The 18,250-nt window shown below is 32.9% G+C and overlaps 1 protein-coding gene across 1 annotated transcript in view; it reads right to left on the reverse strand.

The window, feature by feature from the left end:
* LRP1B (LDL receptor related protein 1B) overlaps positions 1-18,250 on the reverse strand; it is a 1,912,798-nt gene that overhangs the window by 763,731 nt on the left and 1,130,817 nt on the right. Inside the window, exons 13-15 of the mRNA XM_008055101.2 lie at positions 16,677-16,896; positions 14,591-14,780; positions 6,180-6,302 (exon numbers count right to left, since the gene is read on the reverse strand). Of these exons, the coding sequence (XP_008053292.1) occupies positions 6,180-6,302; positions 14,591-14,780; positions 16,677-16,896 (533 nt within the window). The remainder of the gene's footprint in view (positions 1-6,179; positions 6,303-14,590; positions 14,781-16,676; positions 16,897-18,250) is intronic.

The raw sequence follows: 18,250 nt of genomic DNA on the forward strand, positions 1-18,250 counted from the left end.
ACCTGCTGGGCTCCAGCAATCCTTCCGCCTCAGCCTTACGAGTAGCCAGAATTACAGGCATGTGCTACCACGCCCAGCTGATTTTTGATTTATTGTAGAGATGAGGTCTCGCTGCCTTTGGGAGGCTGAAGTGAGTGGATTGCCAGTGGGTTTTTGTTCGTTTAATGTCAGTTCAACCACGATGACTGAAACCATGAGGAACAGGTCACAATGGTTGCAACATTGTTTGACTTGTTAGACTCAGATTACATAGTTAATACAGTTGACTCCAGTTCACATGGCTATAATCTAGCTTACTAAATCAAACACCCCAAAGAATAAGCACTAATGAGAAGTTAGTGGCACACTGATTTTTGTTTTGCACTACTGTATTCTGCTACCATGAACTCTGTTTGTAGTATTTCTGTACTTTAGTTGCCCCAACTGCAAACTAAGGTTAACAAATCCTTGAAAAACTCTTACCATTAAATAAAATGAACTTAAATAATGTATACTAACACATTTTGCTTTGTTTGGGTTTTTTTTTTTTGCAAGATATGAACTAATATTATTATTCTTGGTTTTTCCTAATACATTTGAGAGAAGCCTAGGCAAGTTGCATGCTTATATATTAAAAGATATAGCAGATTTTTTAACAGCCAGATGTAAAAACAAATTCTCAAAGAACTCATTTTTGTTAATTTGACGTTGTTCAATGCAACAAGTATAGAGAAAGCCTTCTTCTTTCTTTTCCCTTGTGTTGCACTGGGGCTACCTTATCTATGAATTATAGATTTAGAAAAAGACCAACTGTTCAATTTCCTCTAACTTTCACCAGGTGTAAAATCACATGTGTACAACCATAATAACAAATCTTCTAACATCAGCTTTGTAACCAACATTGTATATAGTATTTCCACAAGCCAAAGTCATCTAATTTTTACTTATATGGAGATGTCCAGTGATAGCCTGGATTATTTAGGCATAAATACTTATATTCCTCTTATTGTTGTTGCTGTTGTTTTCATAGTTGAGTGTCTGAAGCATTCCAAGTGCTACTGGAGTGTGTGCTCAGCTAGAATTTCTTTTAAGATATTTATATCTCTGACCTCCAAGAAACTACTGAACATGTTTTACTGCTTTTTAGTTTGGCAGTTATGGCAAAGAAGAAACTACATAAGACTCAGTACTATATGAAAAGTACTATATACAGTCACTGCTAGAGAAAAGCAATACTTAAAATCCGTTTGTGGATTTAGACGAAGTGACAGGGTCATTTCTAATAGAGTATAGTAGCAAAGCAAATAACTCTGTGGGTCATCTCCCACCGTTATATTTAAATGCAGGTGAATCTTGTTAAAATAAGCATGAAGGACAAACTCGATCAAAAAGATAGTATCTGAGTATAAGATAGAATAACTAGTAAAGTATATAAGGGAGCAGTTAAGACATTCTTTTAGTCTGAGGTGTTTATGTGCATGTCCTCCTCAAGGGCTAGAGATTAGGCTAAGGGTCAGTGTAATGCCCCAATGAGCCTTTCACCCTAAGTTCCATTGGTTGTATAGGCAAGGGGAACAAACTTTGAACTCACAGAGATAAATTATGTCTATGTCAATATAGACATAGATATGCTAATTCAAATGTAATCCATATGTTTTTAATGGTGAATGAAAATACAAGAAATCAGAAATAGAATTTCTGTATATTCAACTGAATTACATTCAAATATAATTAGAGGCCATTGACACATGTAATTATAATATACTCAACTGAAATTAAAGAATTAGAAAATTTCAAGTTCCAAATACCATCCAGATTTTAGTACCTGATAAATGCACCCCCCCCCCCAACTTCCTACAATGACCAAGAACAAAAATGAAAATATACAAGATCTCTGAGAGTTTGGTCTTTTGATCATTCTATTGATATTATCATAAGGTAATTTTGAATTTGTAAGGCCAATAGGATTAGATTTAAAGATTTGTTCAGGAGGCCTTCTAAATTATTCCACTGGAAACTGAATAAACCTTTTATCTTTAGGTAGGAAGACAGATGTTTTGCTCCTGCAGTACTGACTATAAATCTGTACCGACAAAAAGAGGAGGTGCTAGCCGGGCTCGGTGGCTCAGCCTGTAATCCCGCGCCTTTGGGAGGCTGAGGTGAGTGGATTGCCTGAGCCCGCGGGTTCGAGACCCGCCTGGGCAACTTGGCGAGACCTCATCTCTACAATAAATCAAAAAATTAGCTGGGCGTGGTAGCACACGCCTGTAGTTCCAGCTACTCGGAAGGCTGAGGCGAAAGGATTGCCGGAGCCCAGCAGGTCGAGGCTGCGGTGGCCGGGAGCGGCCACTGCACTCCAGTCTGGACGACAGAGTGAGACTCCAACTCAAAAAAAAAAAAAAAAAAGAGGAGGTGCTTTTAGTGCTACCTCCCATCTTTGAGAAGTAGGCTAGTGGTAGAGCAAACATTTCATGAGATCTGGTGGAAATTCATGAAGGCTGCTGTGTGTGTGTGTGTGTGTGTGTGTGTGTGTGTGTGTGTGTGTGTGTGCATTCATCTGTTCAAAATGTCAGAATCATTCAAATAGGTTAGCAGAAGATGCCATATTATGTCAGAAAAGCAATGTTAAGACTGTGGTAGAAACTTGCAAAGGTATACTTCAACCAATCTTTTTTTTTCTTTAATAACTAAGAGAAGATTCAGTCTAGCAGCCAACTTGACTGACTTTAAGTTGTTCAAAGCCATACTTAATTTCTGCCTACCGGCAAACTATGGGTCTTGATAGGTTTCTTTTCTTCTGATCACAACAAAACAGAAATTTCAAAATAATACCACAGAACAAAGGAAGGGGAAGCAATTACTTGATGACTCAGAAAAAGAGTACCTCTGAGAACTATCTTCTATGGAAACCAATTTTAAAAGCTCTATTACTAAAGAAAAAACCTAGCTACAGTAAAATTTATGCTTGTATTTTGAAGTTCGTAGTTCCAAAGCAATTGAGGAATATTTCTAGAATTTTGAAGGAAAATTTTGTTTAACCAAATACTAAAACTCAGAAAAAATACTATTCACATATAAATGCACAGAAAACATATGTGGAATACATAAGAGCTCAATGATACTGACTTTGGTATCTACAAAGTTAGTTCCAGGACCCTTCATAAATATCAAAATCAGTGAATATGTAAGTCCCTTATATTAAATGATGAGGTATTAGCACATAACCTGAACACATCCTCCCCATACTTTAAATCACTTCTGGATTATTTATATTATCTAATACACGATAAAGCCTATGTAAATAGTGGACATACTATGACAACTATTGGATTTCGCTTGTGTGTCCAGTATTGTGTGCTATTAATTAATCCAATCTCGTTTCATGTGGTTAAAGAAGTGAGACAGGAATGACAAGAACAAAAGTGTGTTTAGTACAGATGCAACCATCAATTTTTTTTTTCAAATATTCTTTATCCATAATTGATTGAATCTGCTGATGAGGAACCTACAATTATGGAGATACCATTGTATTCTATGTAGTCTTTTTGAAGAAGTTATTGAAAGATACAGTCCATTTAACAACACAGCAGTGAAAGTTAACAAATAAACAACAGAGCAGTAAAAGTTTGAGTACTAAACAATACAACTAATGAAACACTGATCTATGTCTAAAAAAATTGTAAAATTAATTAAATAACTGTAAATGTCCAAAAATTTTTTATTAAAAAATGACTGAATTTTTGATGATTCAAAATAATATTCTCTTTTAGAAATCCTAAATTATAGTAAGGAGTAAAATTGAGGAAGATGAGCAGAAAGGAACCAGAAGGAAACTAATGTCCTCATCTTTTATAGTTGGAGCTCAAAATAACAATCATAGAATATAAAACTGGGAGTATTATTTCAAATGCCAAAAGAGTTTTAACACAAATTAAACATAGACCATATGGTATAATACATAAAAAGTCAAAGTTGTAGAGAAACATATATAAAATAACAAAATAGCAATTCATCATAAATATTCCCATACATCAAATGTAAAAAGATAAGTGGTTAGAAAAACAGTCACTGAAAATTATGTTTACAAAGCTATTGAGTTACATAAGATGTTTTTTGCTCATATGAAATACAACTAAAGGACAAAATAACTATATTGTAGTATGATCCAAAACCAAAAAGTAGAAATACACACAATCAAGAGTTCAGTAACCAAAATGAAATAATGTAGGGTATAAATTCCAGAAGTTTCACTTACTAACTGTGTGAAATTTAAAAAATAATTAAGCCCCAAGTCTAAATTATTAATTATGGAATGAGAAAGTAATAGTACCTTAATTACTTGGTAAGAACGAATGAAAATCATAAAAATTTATTAAGGAAACTCATAAAAATGTATTATAAAATGCATCCATATCAGTGTAAGCATTCAATAAATATGTAGTAGCAATAATAAAAATAACTCCCAGTGATATAGAATTATAAGAAACCATATTAAAATGTCTTCATGGTTTACTGATGAATAGTAGCATTATAAATTGATTTCTTATTTTTAAAAATATTTTCTCATATTTTTCATATGTTACACTTTTAAATAAGTTTTTTGAATACTTTTAAAACATATTTTCTTCTTCAAAAATAAATGAGATGTTACAGATAAGTTGAGTAACTTTTATTACAATTATTCCTCCTTCTCTTTCCCAAAAGAGAATCATAACTGATGAAGAAATATTGATTTAAGAATTTGTGATCATTAATTTTATGTACCAACTTGACTGGGCTATGAAGTGTCCAGATATTTGGTCAAACATTATTTTGGGTATGTCTGTGAGGGTGTTTTGAATGAGATTAACATCTGCATTAGTAAACTTATTAAAGTAGATGCCTTCCCTAATGTAGGTGAGCAGGCTCTAATCAGTTGAACAAAAAGGTTGACCCTCACACAAGTAAAAAGAACTTCTCCTGCCTGACTGCTTTGAGCTGAAATATATGTTTTTCCCTGCCTTTGGGCTTAAACTATAATATCAGCTCTTCCTGAGTCTCACGCTGCTGATATTTGGACTACTTGTACACTATTGGCTCTCATGAATCTCCAGCTTGCTACCTGCAGATTTTCTGACTTGCCAGTTTTTATAATCACAAAAGATAATTTCTTTTTTTCCTTTTTTTTTTTTTTGAATTGGAGTCTCACTCTGTCGCCCAGACTGGAGTGCAGTGGCCGCTACCGGCCACCGCAGCCTCGACCTGCTGGGCTCAGGCAATCCTTCCATCTCAGCCTTCCAAGTAGCTGGAACTACAGGCAAGCGCTACCACGCCCGGCTGACTTTTTGATTTATTATAGAGATGAGGTCTCGCTGCCCAGGTGGGTCTCGAACCCGCGGGCTCAGGCAATCCACTCACCTCAGCCTCCCAAAGGCGCGGGATTACAGGCTGAGCCACCGAGCCCGGCTAAAGATAATTTCTTATAATAAATGTCTACACATACACACTCACATCCTATTAGTTGTGTTTTTCTGCAAACTCTCACACACAATCCAAGATCAAATCATTCCAGAAACTTTTATGTAGTATGCAGTTCATGCATACTATTGTTGCTGTTACTGTGTTTAAGAATGCCATATATGGTACAAATTTCAAGAGCATCTCACTGGAATAATAAGATGCAGTAAATTGAGAAATGTCAGCAAAAATTAATGAAAGTGCCTTTAATCCAAATCAAGCAATCCAGTTAATTTACTATTTAGAGTTTATAAATTCTTTTGAAATCTCTTGTTTGCCTCCCTCCTTGTTCTTCACCACCAAATTTAGATAACTGAACTAACTGAGCCATTTAAAGGCATTTTAGGCCTATGTTGTGCATCACCATACCGTCTATCTAACCAACAGTTATGCATTTTTAGTTGCAACTGTTGATGGTGAGGTTTCCTTACAACTTCAGGAAATATTTGCTTCTGTGGCATATCCTTTTTCAAATGTTTTACTGGACAATATGCCGCAGTGAGCTCTGCAAAATGTCATCATTGTCATTATTCAGCTTTATTTAGAAATTGATCAGTTAATAATTTGTGGTCCAAAAATAATTATATCTAAGCCATTATCTGAATTAATCTTTCCAAGTCTGATTTTAATTCCTTAGTTTCATCTGCTTCTAGTCTTCAGAAAGAGCCAAATAAACAATGAGTATAAAATGAACAAGAACTTACATGTGCAAGTTGTCCCATTTTCATCCAAAAGTTGGTTATCAGCACAAGCACACACCCGGCCTCCTGGGATGGCCAAGCAAAGTGTACTACAGCCCCCATTATTTACTCGGCACATATTGTCACCTGCAAGAGAAGGGGACAAAATGTGTCAGAGAATTCTAAATCCAACCAAAGTCAGCCAGCTTAGGTTCACCTTCTTTCTAGGAGATATATGTGGGTATAAATATATATGTGTTATGTGTATTATATATTATAATATAGTCAAGTTCCTACTGAATCATAAATAAATTCATAAATGTTCAAAAATATATGATACATTGGTAGAAAAGGGGAATTTTCATGTTGGCTGGAGGAGGTAAAGGTCTTTACGTGGTTAGGTACTAGATAAGAGAGGTAAAAGAGGAACAGAATGGATAGCTTTCCAGATTAGGCCTACTGCATTCCAGGTTGAGTTCCTTGGAGAGTAGACCACTGGCCCTTGGAATGTGGCATTGGATCCCCAGTGAACAGAAAGCAAATGAGCCCTGAGGACAAAAGTGGGATGTTGTTCCCCTTTATGCAAAGAGTTCATGGGTTAAGTCGGTGTATTCAGAGGAGTCCAGGAAACATGGGATATCTGTGAAAACTTAAAAATGAGTAGCCTTGCTGGTATCAGGAAAATTCACAGATCTCAAGGTCACAAATGTTTTTCCTTAGAGCAGAGTCACTGATGAGGCAAACAATGGACACCAGTTAAGTAGGCTTGAGAGGAAATTCATGCAGGTATTATTCATAAACATATGTGAGGCACCCTTGGGGGCTCTTAGATATCATTTAATTTTTTTTTAATTGACAAATGAGAAATATGCATATTCATGAGGTACATAATGATGTTTCCATACATGTATTGGGTGAGGGTAAATAGCATAGCTATAATCTCAAACATTTATCATTTTTTTTGCATTGGGAACATTCAATATCCTCCTTCCAGCTATTTAAAACCACATAATGTATTATTGTTAACTATAGTCATTCTACAGTGGTGTAGAACACTAGAATTTATTCCTCCTATCTGGCTGTAATTTTGTATTCTTTAAAAATTTTAGAGGTGTAGGTAAGAGTAACTAAAATTTTAGTAATCATGTTTTGATGCCATTTATTACCATATATTGGAAAGGCAAGGAAAAAAGTGTATTTACAGCTGTGCATCACTTAATGCTGAGGATACATTCTACAAAGCATCATTATGTCATTGTGAGAACATCATAGAGTGTACTTACATAAATCTCGATGGTATAGCCTTCTACACACTTAGGCTATATGATATAGTCTATTGCTCCTAGACTACAAACCTGTACAGTGTGCTACTGTACTGAATACTGTAGGCAGTTGTAACACAGTGATAAAAATCTGTGTATCTAAACATAGAAAAAGTACTGCAAAAACACAGTATTATTATCTTATGGGATCCTTGTTGTATATGTGGTCTGTCATTGACTGAAGTGTCCTAATGTCATGTATGACTATACCTACCTGTGGCAAACTTTAAAAAGAACTCAACAACACCAACAATCCAATTGGCAGTGCAATTGTCAAGGTCATTTAATACTATGTTGTATCTTTAAGGTATCAATAAATAAAATTTTGATTGTAATAGAAGATCTTACTCAAGCATTAGAAATAAGAAAGATTTTAATCACTAGGTACCACACAATAAACTAATAAGATGATTGAAGTACAAGTACAAACAATGTGACCAAAGTGACAAACTAGGTTATTATACTGTGGACTTCAGGAATTGAATGTGCTATGTAGAGAATACAAAGTGAGAAAAAAATCACTAAAATTCCTTTGTATGCAATCAATATCCAATGCATTCCCATAAACTATTATTGTGTGCCCACAGATCAGAAGAAATAACCTAAAGTATATTATCATTTCTTTTCATTATTATGAAAATTAAATTTAATTTTCTACATTTATTAAAAATTAAAAATATACATGAAAGCTAATAATTCAAGCAGTAACATCAATGTCTTAACTCAGAGGATACTTAAGATTATTTCAAACTTTTTTCAATAAGAAAAGTTAAAATGTTTTAAGTAGCTTCCATATATAGTCACGTTTATTCCATGACCATGGAATAAAAATGTGTTACTTCACAGGACATGCAGGTGTTCGGTCTATGTTATGCACATTATGTACAGGATTAAATTGTGTACTCAATATTTCAGTGACATTCAGATTCTGGAAAATTAGAATTAATTAAAAATATTTTGAAAAATAGAGGAAGAATTTAAGCAGTAAGAAATAAGAAATTACTGAAAATATTTTGAAATATCAAAAATAAATATACGCTAAATATCATATTATTTAATTCCATAATATGATTGTGGCTCTTACCACTCTCAATGAATACAAAGTTTAAGTACTTAAAAATAAATAACCATTATTCAAACTTTGAAATATATTTCTTTTCTGTGAATAATACACATTAAAAATAAGAATTGATATTCTATCATGACAGAAATTCATAATTTGAATAATTCCATAGCTTCTTTTCAGAATTGCTTAGATCTTTTTTAACAGTAACCCAATACATTTTCGAATTTCATTAGTTGAGCATGTACCAATTAAAGATCATGTGTAGTCTTTTTTCAAGTTCTAGTAGCTAGCAAAACATTTCATATAAAATATCCTCTCTAAAATATGTCAAAGTAATTGGTTTTACACATAAGCATCAAAAAAAGAATCATTAATATGTTGGTAACCACCATTACTGAAAATCCGTAATCAATCCTAGAGCTAGTTACCTTACATATGCATAAAATTTTATTCGATTTTATCTCAGTTACAGGTAAGACTCCTGAATGTCTAAGAGTCTAAATGTTTCTTCCAATGTCTAAACAGAAAAACATAATTCTTATTAAAAAAATCACTATTTCAAGAGAGTACTAATTATTTTATCAGTATTATTTGTAAATAATTAGAAATAATATTTTCTTACTCAAAAATTTATGCTCTGAAACTCTTATTTATATATGAGAAAATAAAATTAGATCACCAAAGGATATGCTAAAATAACATAATAAAAACAACAAAATGAAAGTCTTAGTTACTTTTATGAAGTAGATTTTTAAAAAAATCAAATATGCAAGGAAAACAAACAAGGAATAGCTTTCAATATCTAGTTTAAGATAGCTGTCAGTCTGGTTCAAACACTTGAGTTTTTTACCCCCCAATCTTGTATCTTTCAGAAGTAGAACTATTGTCCACCTTATAAATAGTGCCTGGCACAGGGTGTGTTTGATAAACAGTTAAATGAATGAATGAGTGAAGCTAACTTTTAGTTAGCAGTCAGAAAAACAGCAACAATCATTTGGAGTCTAGATACAGGATACAAGTGGGTAGATAGATTTAACCTCCACGAAATAGTAATAAAGACATGAATAATATATGAAGACATTTCACAAGCCTATATTAACATCTCCATGTCTTCAGACATTAGAAATTTAATTTTTGTTAATAAGGTATCTTTTATTAATAGCAAATAGCAGAATATATAAACCAGCATAAAAGAATCCCACTGTTTCAGTCTTCTTTTAATCTGATTTTTTTCCAAAATGGTAGAAAGAAGAAATTCCTTTTCCTATATGCTTCCTAAATTCTTGATTTTTTTCAGCGTTTTAACATATCCAGAGTGAGAATTTTCTGTAACTGATATGAAAGAGGTAAACCTAGGAAGAGTCTCTTCTTTTCTAATTAATTCAGGGATATTCAAGCTTGTCATTTAGAAGAGGCAGTAGACATCACATTTATTCCACAAGTTGGATAAACACTAGTATATGAATCCTGAGGCTTGACAAATCATGCATTTAATTAAGGATAATTTCAGAAAAATCAACTTTGAATAATGTCAGTCAATCTGAGAAAAGCATAAAATGTTTCTTATTTTTTCTCTTTCAGTATTACATGCTCATTGAAGATTGTATTTATATTTGACTTGCTTTGAAGCTACTGTGTGTGTAACTATATTAAGAATCTAGTTAGTATTTTGGATTATTTTTATAGTGATTATTTCAAAAATAAGAAATTTGAAAAGAAAAATGTATTTTGTGATGATAATACTATCATTAAACCTAAATTTACTTAACCTATAAAATAAAAGGGCTTAATAAACTTGTTATACATTATATAAAAATTGCTATTTTTGTTATTCGAGTGCTATGTAACTTAAGATCTCTGAATTCTGGATTCTATAAAAGTAGACAAGTGGACCTTTTTTGAATTTTTATTTTTTTTTTGAGTTGGAGTCTCACTCTGTCGCCCAGACTGGAGTGCAGTGGCCGCTCCCGGCCACCACAACCTCGCCTGCTGGGCTCTGGCTATCCTTCCGCCTCAGCCTTCCAAGTAGCCGGAATTACAGGCATGCGCTTCGAGGCCCGGCTGATTTTTTGATTTATTGTAGAGATGAGGTCTCGCTGCCCAGGCGGGTCTCGAACCCGTGGGCTCAGGCAATCCATTCACCTCAGCCTCCCAAAGGTGCGGGATTACAGGTTGAGCCACGGAGCCCGGCTGACAAATGGAACTTTATATTAAAATAAATTTGAATACAAAATGTATCAGTGATAAAATTACAATGACCAAAGAAAATGTATGTGCCTTTCTCTCTAAAAGTACAGTAGTTATAAAATTTTCAAAAATAAAATTGGGCATATAAATAATATCAGACCTGAATTTGATTCTCAGTTTTATCCCTAGCTCACTGTGTTTCCTGAAGACCAATGGCTTACATCTACCTGATCTGTGAGTTTCTCCTATGTAAAATATAAATCAATAGTGCATATCTCAAATTTTTTTGTGACTTTTAAATAACAAGGCTTAACTAACTTCCCGGTAGTTTTAATAATTGCAATTCATTATTAGTTAATAATATCTATTTGGTATAAAATAATTTTTAATTATATATGGAATAAATTTCACAAACTCTTATTAGAATATTACTTAGTTTTAATTATCTCATTCTCTAAAATGTACAAAAATGAGAGTGCTTTGAAACCTAGAAAATAAAAAGGTAAAGATATAAGTAATTGCTGTTCTTTATAGGAGGAATTTTTGGAGAAAGTTCTAAAAACTGTTCTAGTCACCTGATGTTAATGAAGAAGGAAAGCTTATAAATTTGTCAGAAGAAATTACAGTAACATATGAGAAAAATATCTTGGCGCTAAATTCCTAAGAATTACTTAAGAATTCATTATTAGAGGTAGTTTTCTGTTTAGTATGTTGAATATCTATATCTTCCTGAAATTAGCTGATATGTTCCAAGTAATTTGACAAGTGTCTTTTCTAATATGAGGAGTAAGTAGGGGATCTGATTAGCTGACTAATTTTTTGACAGAGTCTAAAATGTTTAGATGTTATTGGCATCCCTGAATATTTTTCATGGTGTTCCTGTCAGATGCTGTGCATGTGTATAAACATTAATACTATCTACCTGTCTAGCTAGCTGTACAGAATCATACACATATGTATAAATAATATATACAAATAAATATAGTCTATATATACTATATATACAAATAAAGTCATATAGCCTGTATTTCTCAGTGAGAGAAAAATAGAAATTGCATGGTTGTATCAGATTGGCTTTGGTTTTCTATTAAATTACTATAATTTTATCCTTAGAAAAAATAATCTAACAGGACAATATGCAACCAACATTTACGTGATACTGATGATCTATTTTCAAATATTTATTAACATGATATTCAAATGATGCCAAGAGAAACATCCTTGAGAGAAAATATAACAAGACAACAAGCCTATATTTGAATATCTGAGTGCATTTTACTTCGTAACCCAGCTTCTTTGATCAATATAGTAAAAGATACTAAAAATTTAGATCTTGAGTTGATGATCCAATGTCAATGTTTATTGACTAAGCAAAAAAAGCTATTAACCAAGGATCCTTTCCATAATTACTATCTGTTAAAGATCCAGGTGTGTACTAGACAATCATTAGCTTTATGAAGACTGGGTAAAAAAAACTGAAGCCAATTGATTAGCTCATCTAAGCTAATAAAAATAATCAATTTTGTTGAATATATTCACTCAGTAAAACAGGATATAATGGTTTGTACAATACAAGTCGAAAAAGAGTTTAGTAATCAGAGCTTAAGTTTTCCATTTTGATGTTCCTTTAGTTAAAAGGAGGGAAAAAACCCTTTTAAAAGACCATTGTCCTTCCAAGGGATAACACTGAACAATTTTATGTTAATGTCACCTTTCAGAACACCAGAAACATTCCTCTGTCAGAGTTACATACATTGTTGTACATAATTCTGACACATTACTCTACTGAATACTTATTTAAAATACCTACATGTAGGAAAAGTTTAAAAATAAGTGCCTTCTGACTGACAAATTGTAGGGCCAAATTAACGACTATAAATTTTCAGGCACCATGCTTTGTAAGTTTTATTCTTATATAACAAATATTTATTTAACACATACATAGATTTTATGAAAACATTTCCTATCTTTGTTAAATTTTTCACGATGAGTCCAAAGTTTCAAAAGGAGAAAGTGTCTGGACTCAGATTTAAGTCCAGGGCATTTTTCACTACATGTGTTGAATTGAGTTCATCAACTCACTAAAGTAACTGGAAGTTTAAAGAATATGAATATTGTAAAAACGTTATGGACTTCAGCTAGAGGGAATTCAGCAATGACATTCAAGAGGTACAATTTCTTTTCTTTCCTTTTCTTTTTCTTTTTTTTTTTTTTTTGAGTTGGAGTCTCACTCTGTCCCCCAGGCTGGAGTGTAACGGCACGCTCACAGTCACTGCAGCCTTGACCTGCTGGGCTTAGGCGATCCTTCCACCTCAGCCTTCCAAGTAGCCAGAACTACAGGCGCGTGCTACCACACCTGGCTATTTTGTGTGTGTGATGTACTGTAGAGACGAGGTCTCACCAATTTGCCCAGGCTGGTCTTGAACCCCGGGGCTCAGGCAATCTACTCGCCTCGGCCTCCCAAAGTGCTGGGATGACAGGCTGAGCGACCAAGCCCGGCCAATAGGTACAATTTCTAAAGAGAAAAGAAATGGAAAATGTGATTTTATATTGATTGGTGTGATGAAATCCAAGAAGTTAGAGGGAGCAGTAAAACTGAAAACAAGATCCTGCAGATGAGGAGTTTTGTTCCTGTTTATAATCTTGGCTCCAGTTCAGTGTAAGCAAACTACAGTAGTGGTGTAGTTTGTCAACGCTGGAGACAATTGGAGGAACAGTGTGTGGAGGCGGGGCTGGAGGACTGGGTTTATATGAATGTAACAGAAAATACTACCTTGTAATCTATCCAGGCCATGTCTCTATTTTTCATTTCTTGACCACAGATTTTACCATCCAAATAATTTTAGTTTTATTATTTTGAAAGATAATTTTATCTTTTACTAGTTATTGATGCCCCTCATTTATACACTTCTGTTATTTTTATAAAATTGCATTTGTCTCCCAAGAAAAAAATTTTAATATAGTAGAAAAAAACTGAAGGCTTGAATTAGATAGTTTGCTTTATGATCTCTGGTTTGGCTGAAACATCTTCGAAAACTCTGTTGCTAGATAATTTCCTATTGATGACATATGCATTAGAAAACTCAGGATATAATTTACATATCCTAAATTTATTAAAATGTATGCTCATTAAATTTTCACAAGAATATCTCCATTTAAAAAAGGAAGAGGACTGTTTAGACTCATTAAAAAAAAAAACAAACTACCACATAATTTACTAAACTGTTGTCTTCATTTATGCCTAAATTCTGAGTAATGGTATTTGTGGGTATCCTCATAAATATTAATAACTTATACAGATAAAGCATAAAACAATGTTATCTGATTTTAATAAGACATGAATATTATGGTAGATGGTTTAACTTTCATATCATTTAAAATAATTACGTTTCTTAAATATACATTGAAACTAACCAGATAAATATACTGAGATAGTTTTTAAAATAAAATTTTTCTTGTATAATGCATTTCTTTTTTTCAATTTTTCAGTAGCCTTCAAACCAAGGATGTTTTTTTCACAGCTCACAGTACTTACTATTTGAAAGCGTTAAGAGAATTGTTTTACTTTAAACAACTAACAGCCTTCTTCATTGAAAATGACAAGAATAAGGAAATATTTGGAGAAGTCCTGAAACTTCACTCAAATAGAATCCCCATAGTAACTCACTCAGGCTATGTAGAACAATAAAAAATATAGTTTTTTATGATAACCACATCTATGATTTGATTGACTTTGGAACAAAATGGACATCTTTTATCATAAAACTTCAGAAACACTGTCAAAATAAAACCTTTTTATAAATGCTGTAAAATATTATTATATGTGAAAATCAGAAGCAGTTTTATTTGCTTTTTAATACCTTGTTGCTTTCTTGGATCATAAATCTGAAGCCCAAACAGGGGTGGTCTTTCATGCCTCAGTAATGTTACCTCACTCGTTATCAAATCTAGTTGAAAAATGGAACCATTCATATAATCAGTCCAGAACACATAATTCCCATGATGCGACAGTCCAAAAGGATGGTTCAACTCTTTCCCACTGTAAACAATCTGTAAAATATAAACACATTGTGAAAAATCAAAACTGACCTTTAGAAACATAACTAAATATTTAGAAAAAATAATTTTTAAATAAGTATAACAGATAATAATCTAAAACTGAACTCATGTTTTTCTAGTAGATTTGAAAAATGGATTTCACACTGTGAGCATATTTTTCTGTTTTAGGACATACTATTTGAAGGAAACCATCTACGTATCATTCATCATTCATTTAAATTATTGCATATATGACACTATAAATATGATCAAGAATGCAAATGTTCAAATAACTTTGCCTAGCTCTCATTTCTGTCTCTTTTCATTATGGTATTGCACTATCATATCCTGGGATAAAAATCGATCTGTATAATTAGCGTTATTATGCATATTACAATGTGGCTCATTCAATAGTCAATGAATAGAACATATTCAAATGGTATTGAGAGGGAAAGGGATCCTTGTACTTTAATTGGGCCAATGCAAATTTAAGAAATCTATGAGTTGACAGAAAAGAAGGTAAACATTTTAATTTTAAACACAGAAACATGTATTATTATTAAAAAGATAAGACCGATCAACAAATTTCAATTTTGATTTTCTTGATATATTCATTTACATTCCAGCTATATATTTTTGTTGTTGTTAAAATTATGTGATAAAAATTCCAGTCCTGTTTCACTTGTAGGGTTGTAGAAGGGGAATGATACCATCAATAATAAGATGTTTTCACCTATCATTATGTACAAAATCATATTGAATATAATATGAGAATACATTTTGCATTCACTTCACTTAATATTTGAGAATTATGAAAGTTACCAAATAACTTAGGATCAAAAATTCAAAATTTGTTCCTTTTAGCTGAATTATTCATGCTGAATTATTACTTAATGAATAATTGAGATAGTTTCTTAATTTTTCCCCTTACTTTATGTATATTAAAATATGCTGGCCATTAAAATGTTATGCATATTGTATAAATACCAATATCTTCTAAAGAATCATAAAGATTTATTTAGCACCTGTTAAGTTTATGACATTAGGTTAAATGCCAACCAATTTAACTGATTTGGGAAAAATATATTTGAAGTATTAGAGTCAACTGATAACTGAAACACCCTTAACTGATTAGTGTAGTATTTATTTTCAAACAGAATCCATAATGAGTAGGCTTAGCCAATGTGCAGTTTTTCTTTCCAAAAAGAAAAAAAATGTAATATCTAAGGAAGTATTTTGGTAATTTCTAACATTCCATTTTTCCATTATTTAACAGTTGAAGTCAGTTCATGGTGTTATGTGTGGTTAGATAGTGATAATATAAAGCTGATTTGTCAACTATGCCTGTCTTACAGTTAACTGCATCATCCCCAATTTTATCCAAGAATTTCGAAGTTATTTTGCAATAATTCTAGCAAAAGAAGTAAGAGTTAAGGAATATCTACTCATACCAATAAGCTTGAGGTTCAGTTCATTCCTACTATGTTTCGGTTCCAATGTCACAAACTTCTTTATTCAAATACATGCATTTTAATTACTTTCTCATAATACACAATGTTAAATTTAGTTGTAAATATTGAACATATTTGACTAGAGTGAGGTTTCTTGGTCATAGAAAACTCATCAATAATGGAGAAAAACTGCATTTGAAAACAGCTCTGATATGCTGAGAGCTTCTTTTAAAAATCCCACAAATCCTGGCATACCACAGTGAGCCGGGCCTGGTTTCCTGGAGGCAAGTGCCAGCTGCACTACTTAATGCTCAGCCTCCTTCAGCCACCCCACAGAGACTATTGGCAGCCACCTCAGAAGAGTAAAAATAAACTTGAAAGTATTTTTAACACAACACAACAAGGCTCTGTGAAAAAAGAAGCCTGTGGGTTAAAAACAGCAGCATTTGTCTTTTACCTTCCTGTGAGTTCCATTCAAAAACACTTTTTCAATATGATCATAATAGGCATCACACCAGTATAATGTGTTGGTGTGAAAGTCCAGAGTTAAACCGTTTGGCCACAGCATCTTTGAAGTCACAAAAATCTGCCGATTGAAGCCATCCATCCAGGCCTTCTCAATCCTTCCCACGCTGTCATCTATTTCATCTTCCTCCCAGTCTGTCCAATACATCCAACTAAGACATTAAAAACAAGAGTGCATATGTGTTATTTCAACCAGCCACCATATAAGGAGAGACCTCCTCGGATTTGACACTTCCATGAAATCTAGTTACGTTCTGATTTCTTTTCCTATCTAAATGCTTATCCATCAAAGGAAGGTAGCAACGGTGAAGTTCTAAGGGAAGTAATGATTTGTTCAGTGGTGCTAGTACATTTAATCTTATTTCATACAGAAAACCTGCTACTACCATTAGCTTCATGCCATAATTATTCTGATAATAGGTGCCAGATATCTAGCTTTGAAATTGATACCAAGTCTAGGAAATGATTTTTTGAGGCGTTACTATTTTTAAATGTTGTCCACTTCAAAAATGATATAATCAATTATGTGATTAAAAAGCAGACGACTGACATGAGAACCCATGGCACAGTTAATTATCTACTCCAGACTTTATTTAATCTCAGATGAATTATTATTTTTTAAGACAGGTAATTGGATTGCCTTTGTTCTAAAGGGCACAGTCATACTGGGTTTGTTTGGCTAGGTCTAATTTGTCTTCCTGATGCAAATTATCTATGCTTTATTACTGCTTATTATTACCCCAAAATCCACAGAAGATGATTTAGCAGCACATAAGTTTAATAACAGCAGGTTGACTGACCTTGAGATTTTGAGCTTTAATTTCTATCTCAAACAAAAGTGTCTGCCTTGAAAAACAAATCTTTTGTATAATCTCTAACAGTGGGAGAGGGAGTCTTGAACTAATGTTCCAGTTCCCTCAAGAATAAGGTTAAAACCCACCATATGTGTTGTTTTAGGGTCATGTTGAAAGTTCCTAAGTTATTAATTAAAATGTGGATTTAACTCAGTCACCTCATATACAACATTATAAAGCCCCAGAGATTTTCTAAGCTGCTGACCCTAGAGACACCCTTGCCTCTCACATTTTGTAGACCCTAAAGAATTTTTTAGGTAATTTAGGAAAGATCTGCAACCATGACTAAAAATTCTACTGTGATCTAAACTGGCAGATTTGAAAAAACTAAGTATAAACATACTATCAATTTTTTCATACTAATTAAGCTCTTTTAAGCATATTGTGAAAGCTTTATAATAAATATCAAAAGATGATGATTCTTAAACATATCAAATAGGACACAATCTGTAAAACTAACAGAAGCTAAAACAAAGATTTTTTTCTAGGTGACACCCTTGGTTGTCACCAAATAAAAAGTAGGTTAATCTGGTCTTCTGCTAATATAGCAAGAAAAAGTCTACCTCTTCTTTCAAGGCCTGTTCAAATATAAACTTTTGATAAAGTTTATCTACAGACTTTTTTGGAATAAAAGTAAAAATAACCTCATTAC

This window comes from Carlito syrichta, unplaced genomic scaffold, assembly GCF_000164805.1.
Source record: "Carlito syrichta isolate Samal-C Ts95f unplaced genomic scaffold, Tarsius_syrichta-2.0.1 Scaffold301673, whole genome shotgun sequence".
NCBI classification, from domain to species: domain Eukaryota; kingdom Metazoa; phylum Chordata; class Mammalia; order Primates; family Tarsiidae; genus Carlito; species Carlito syrichta.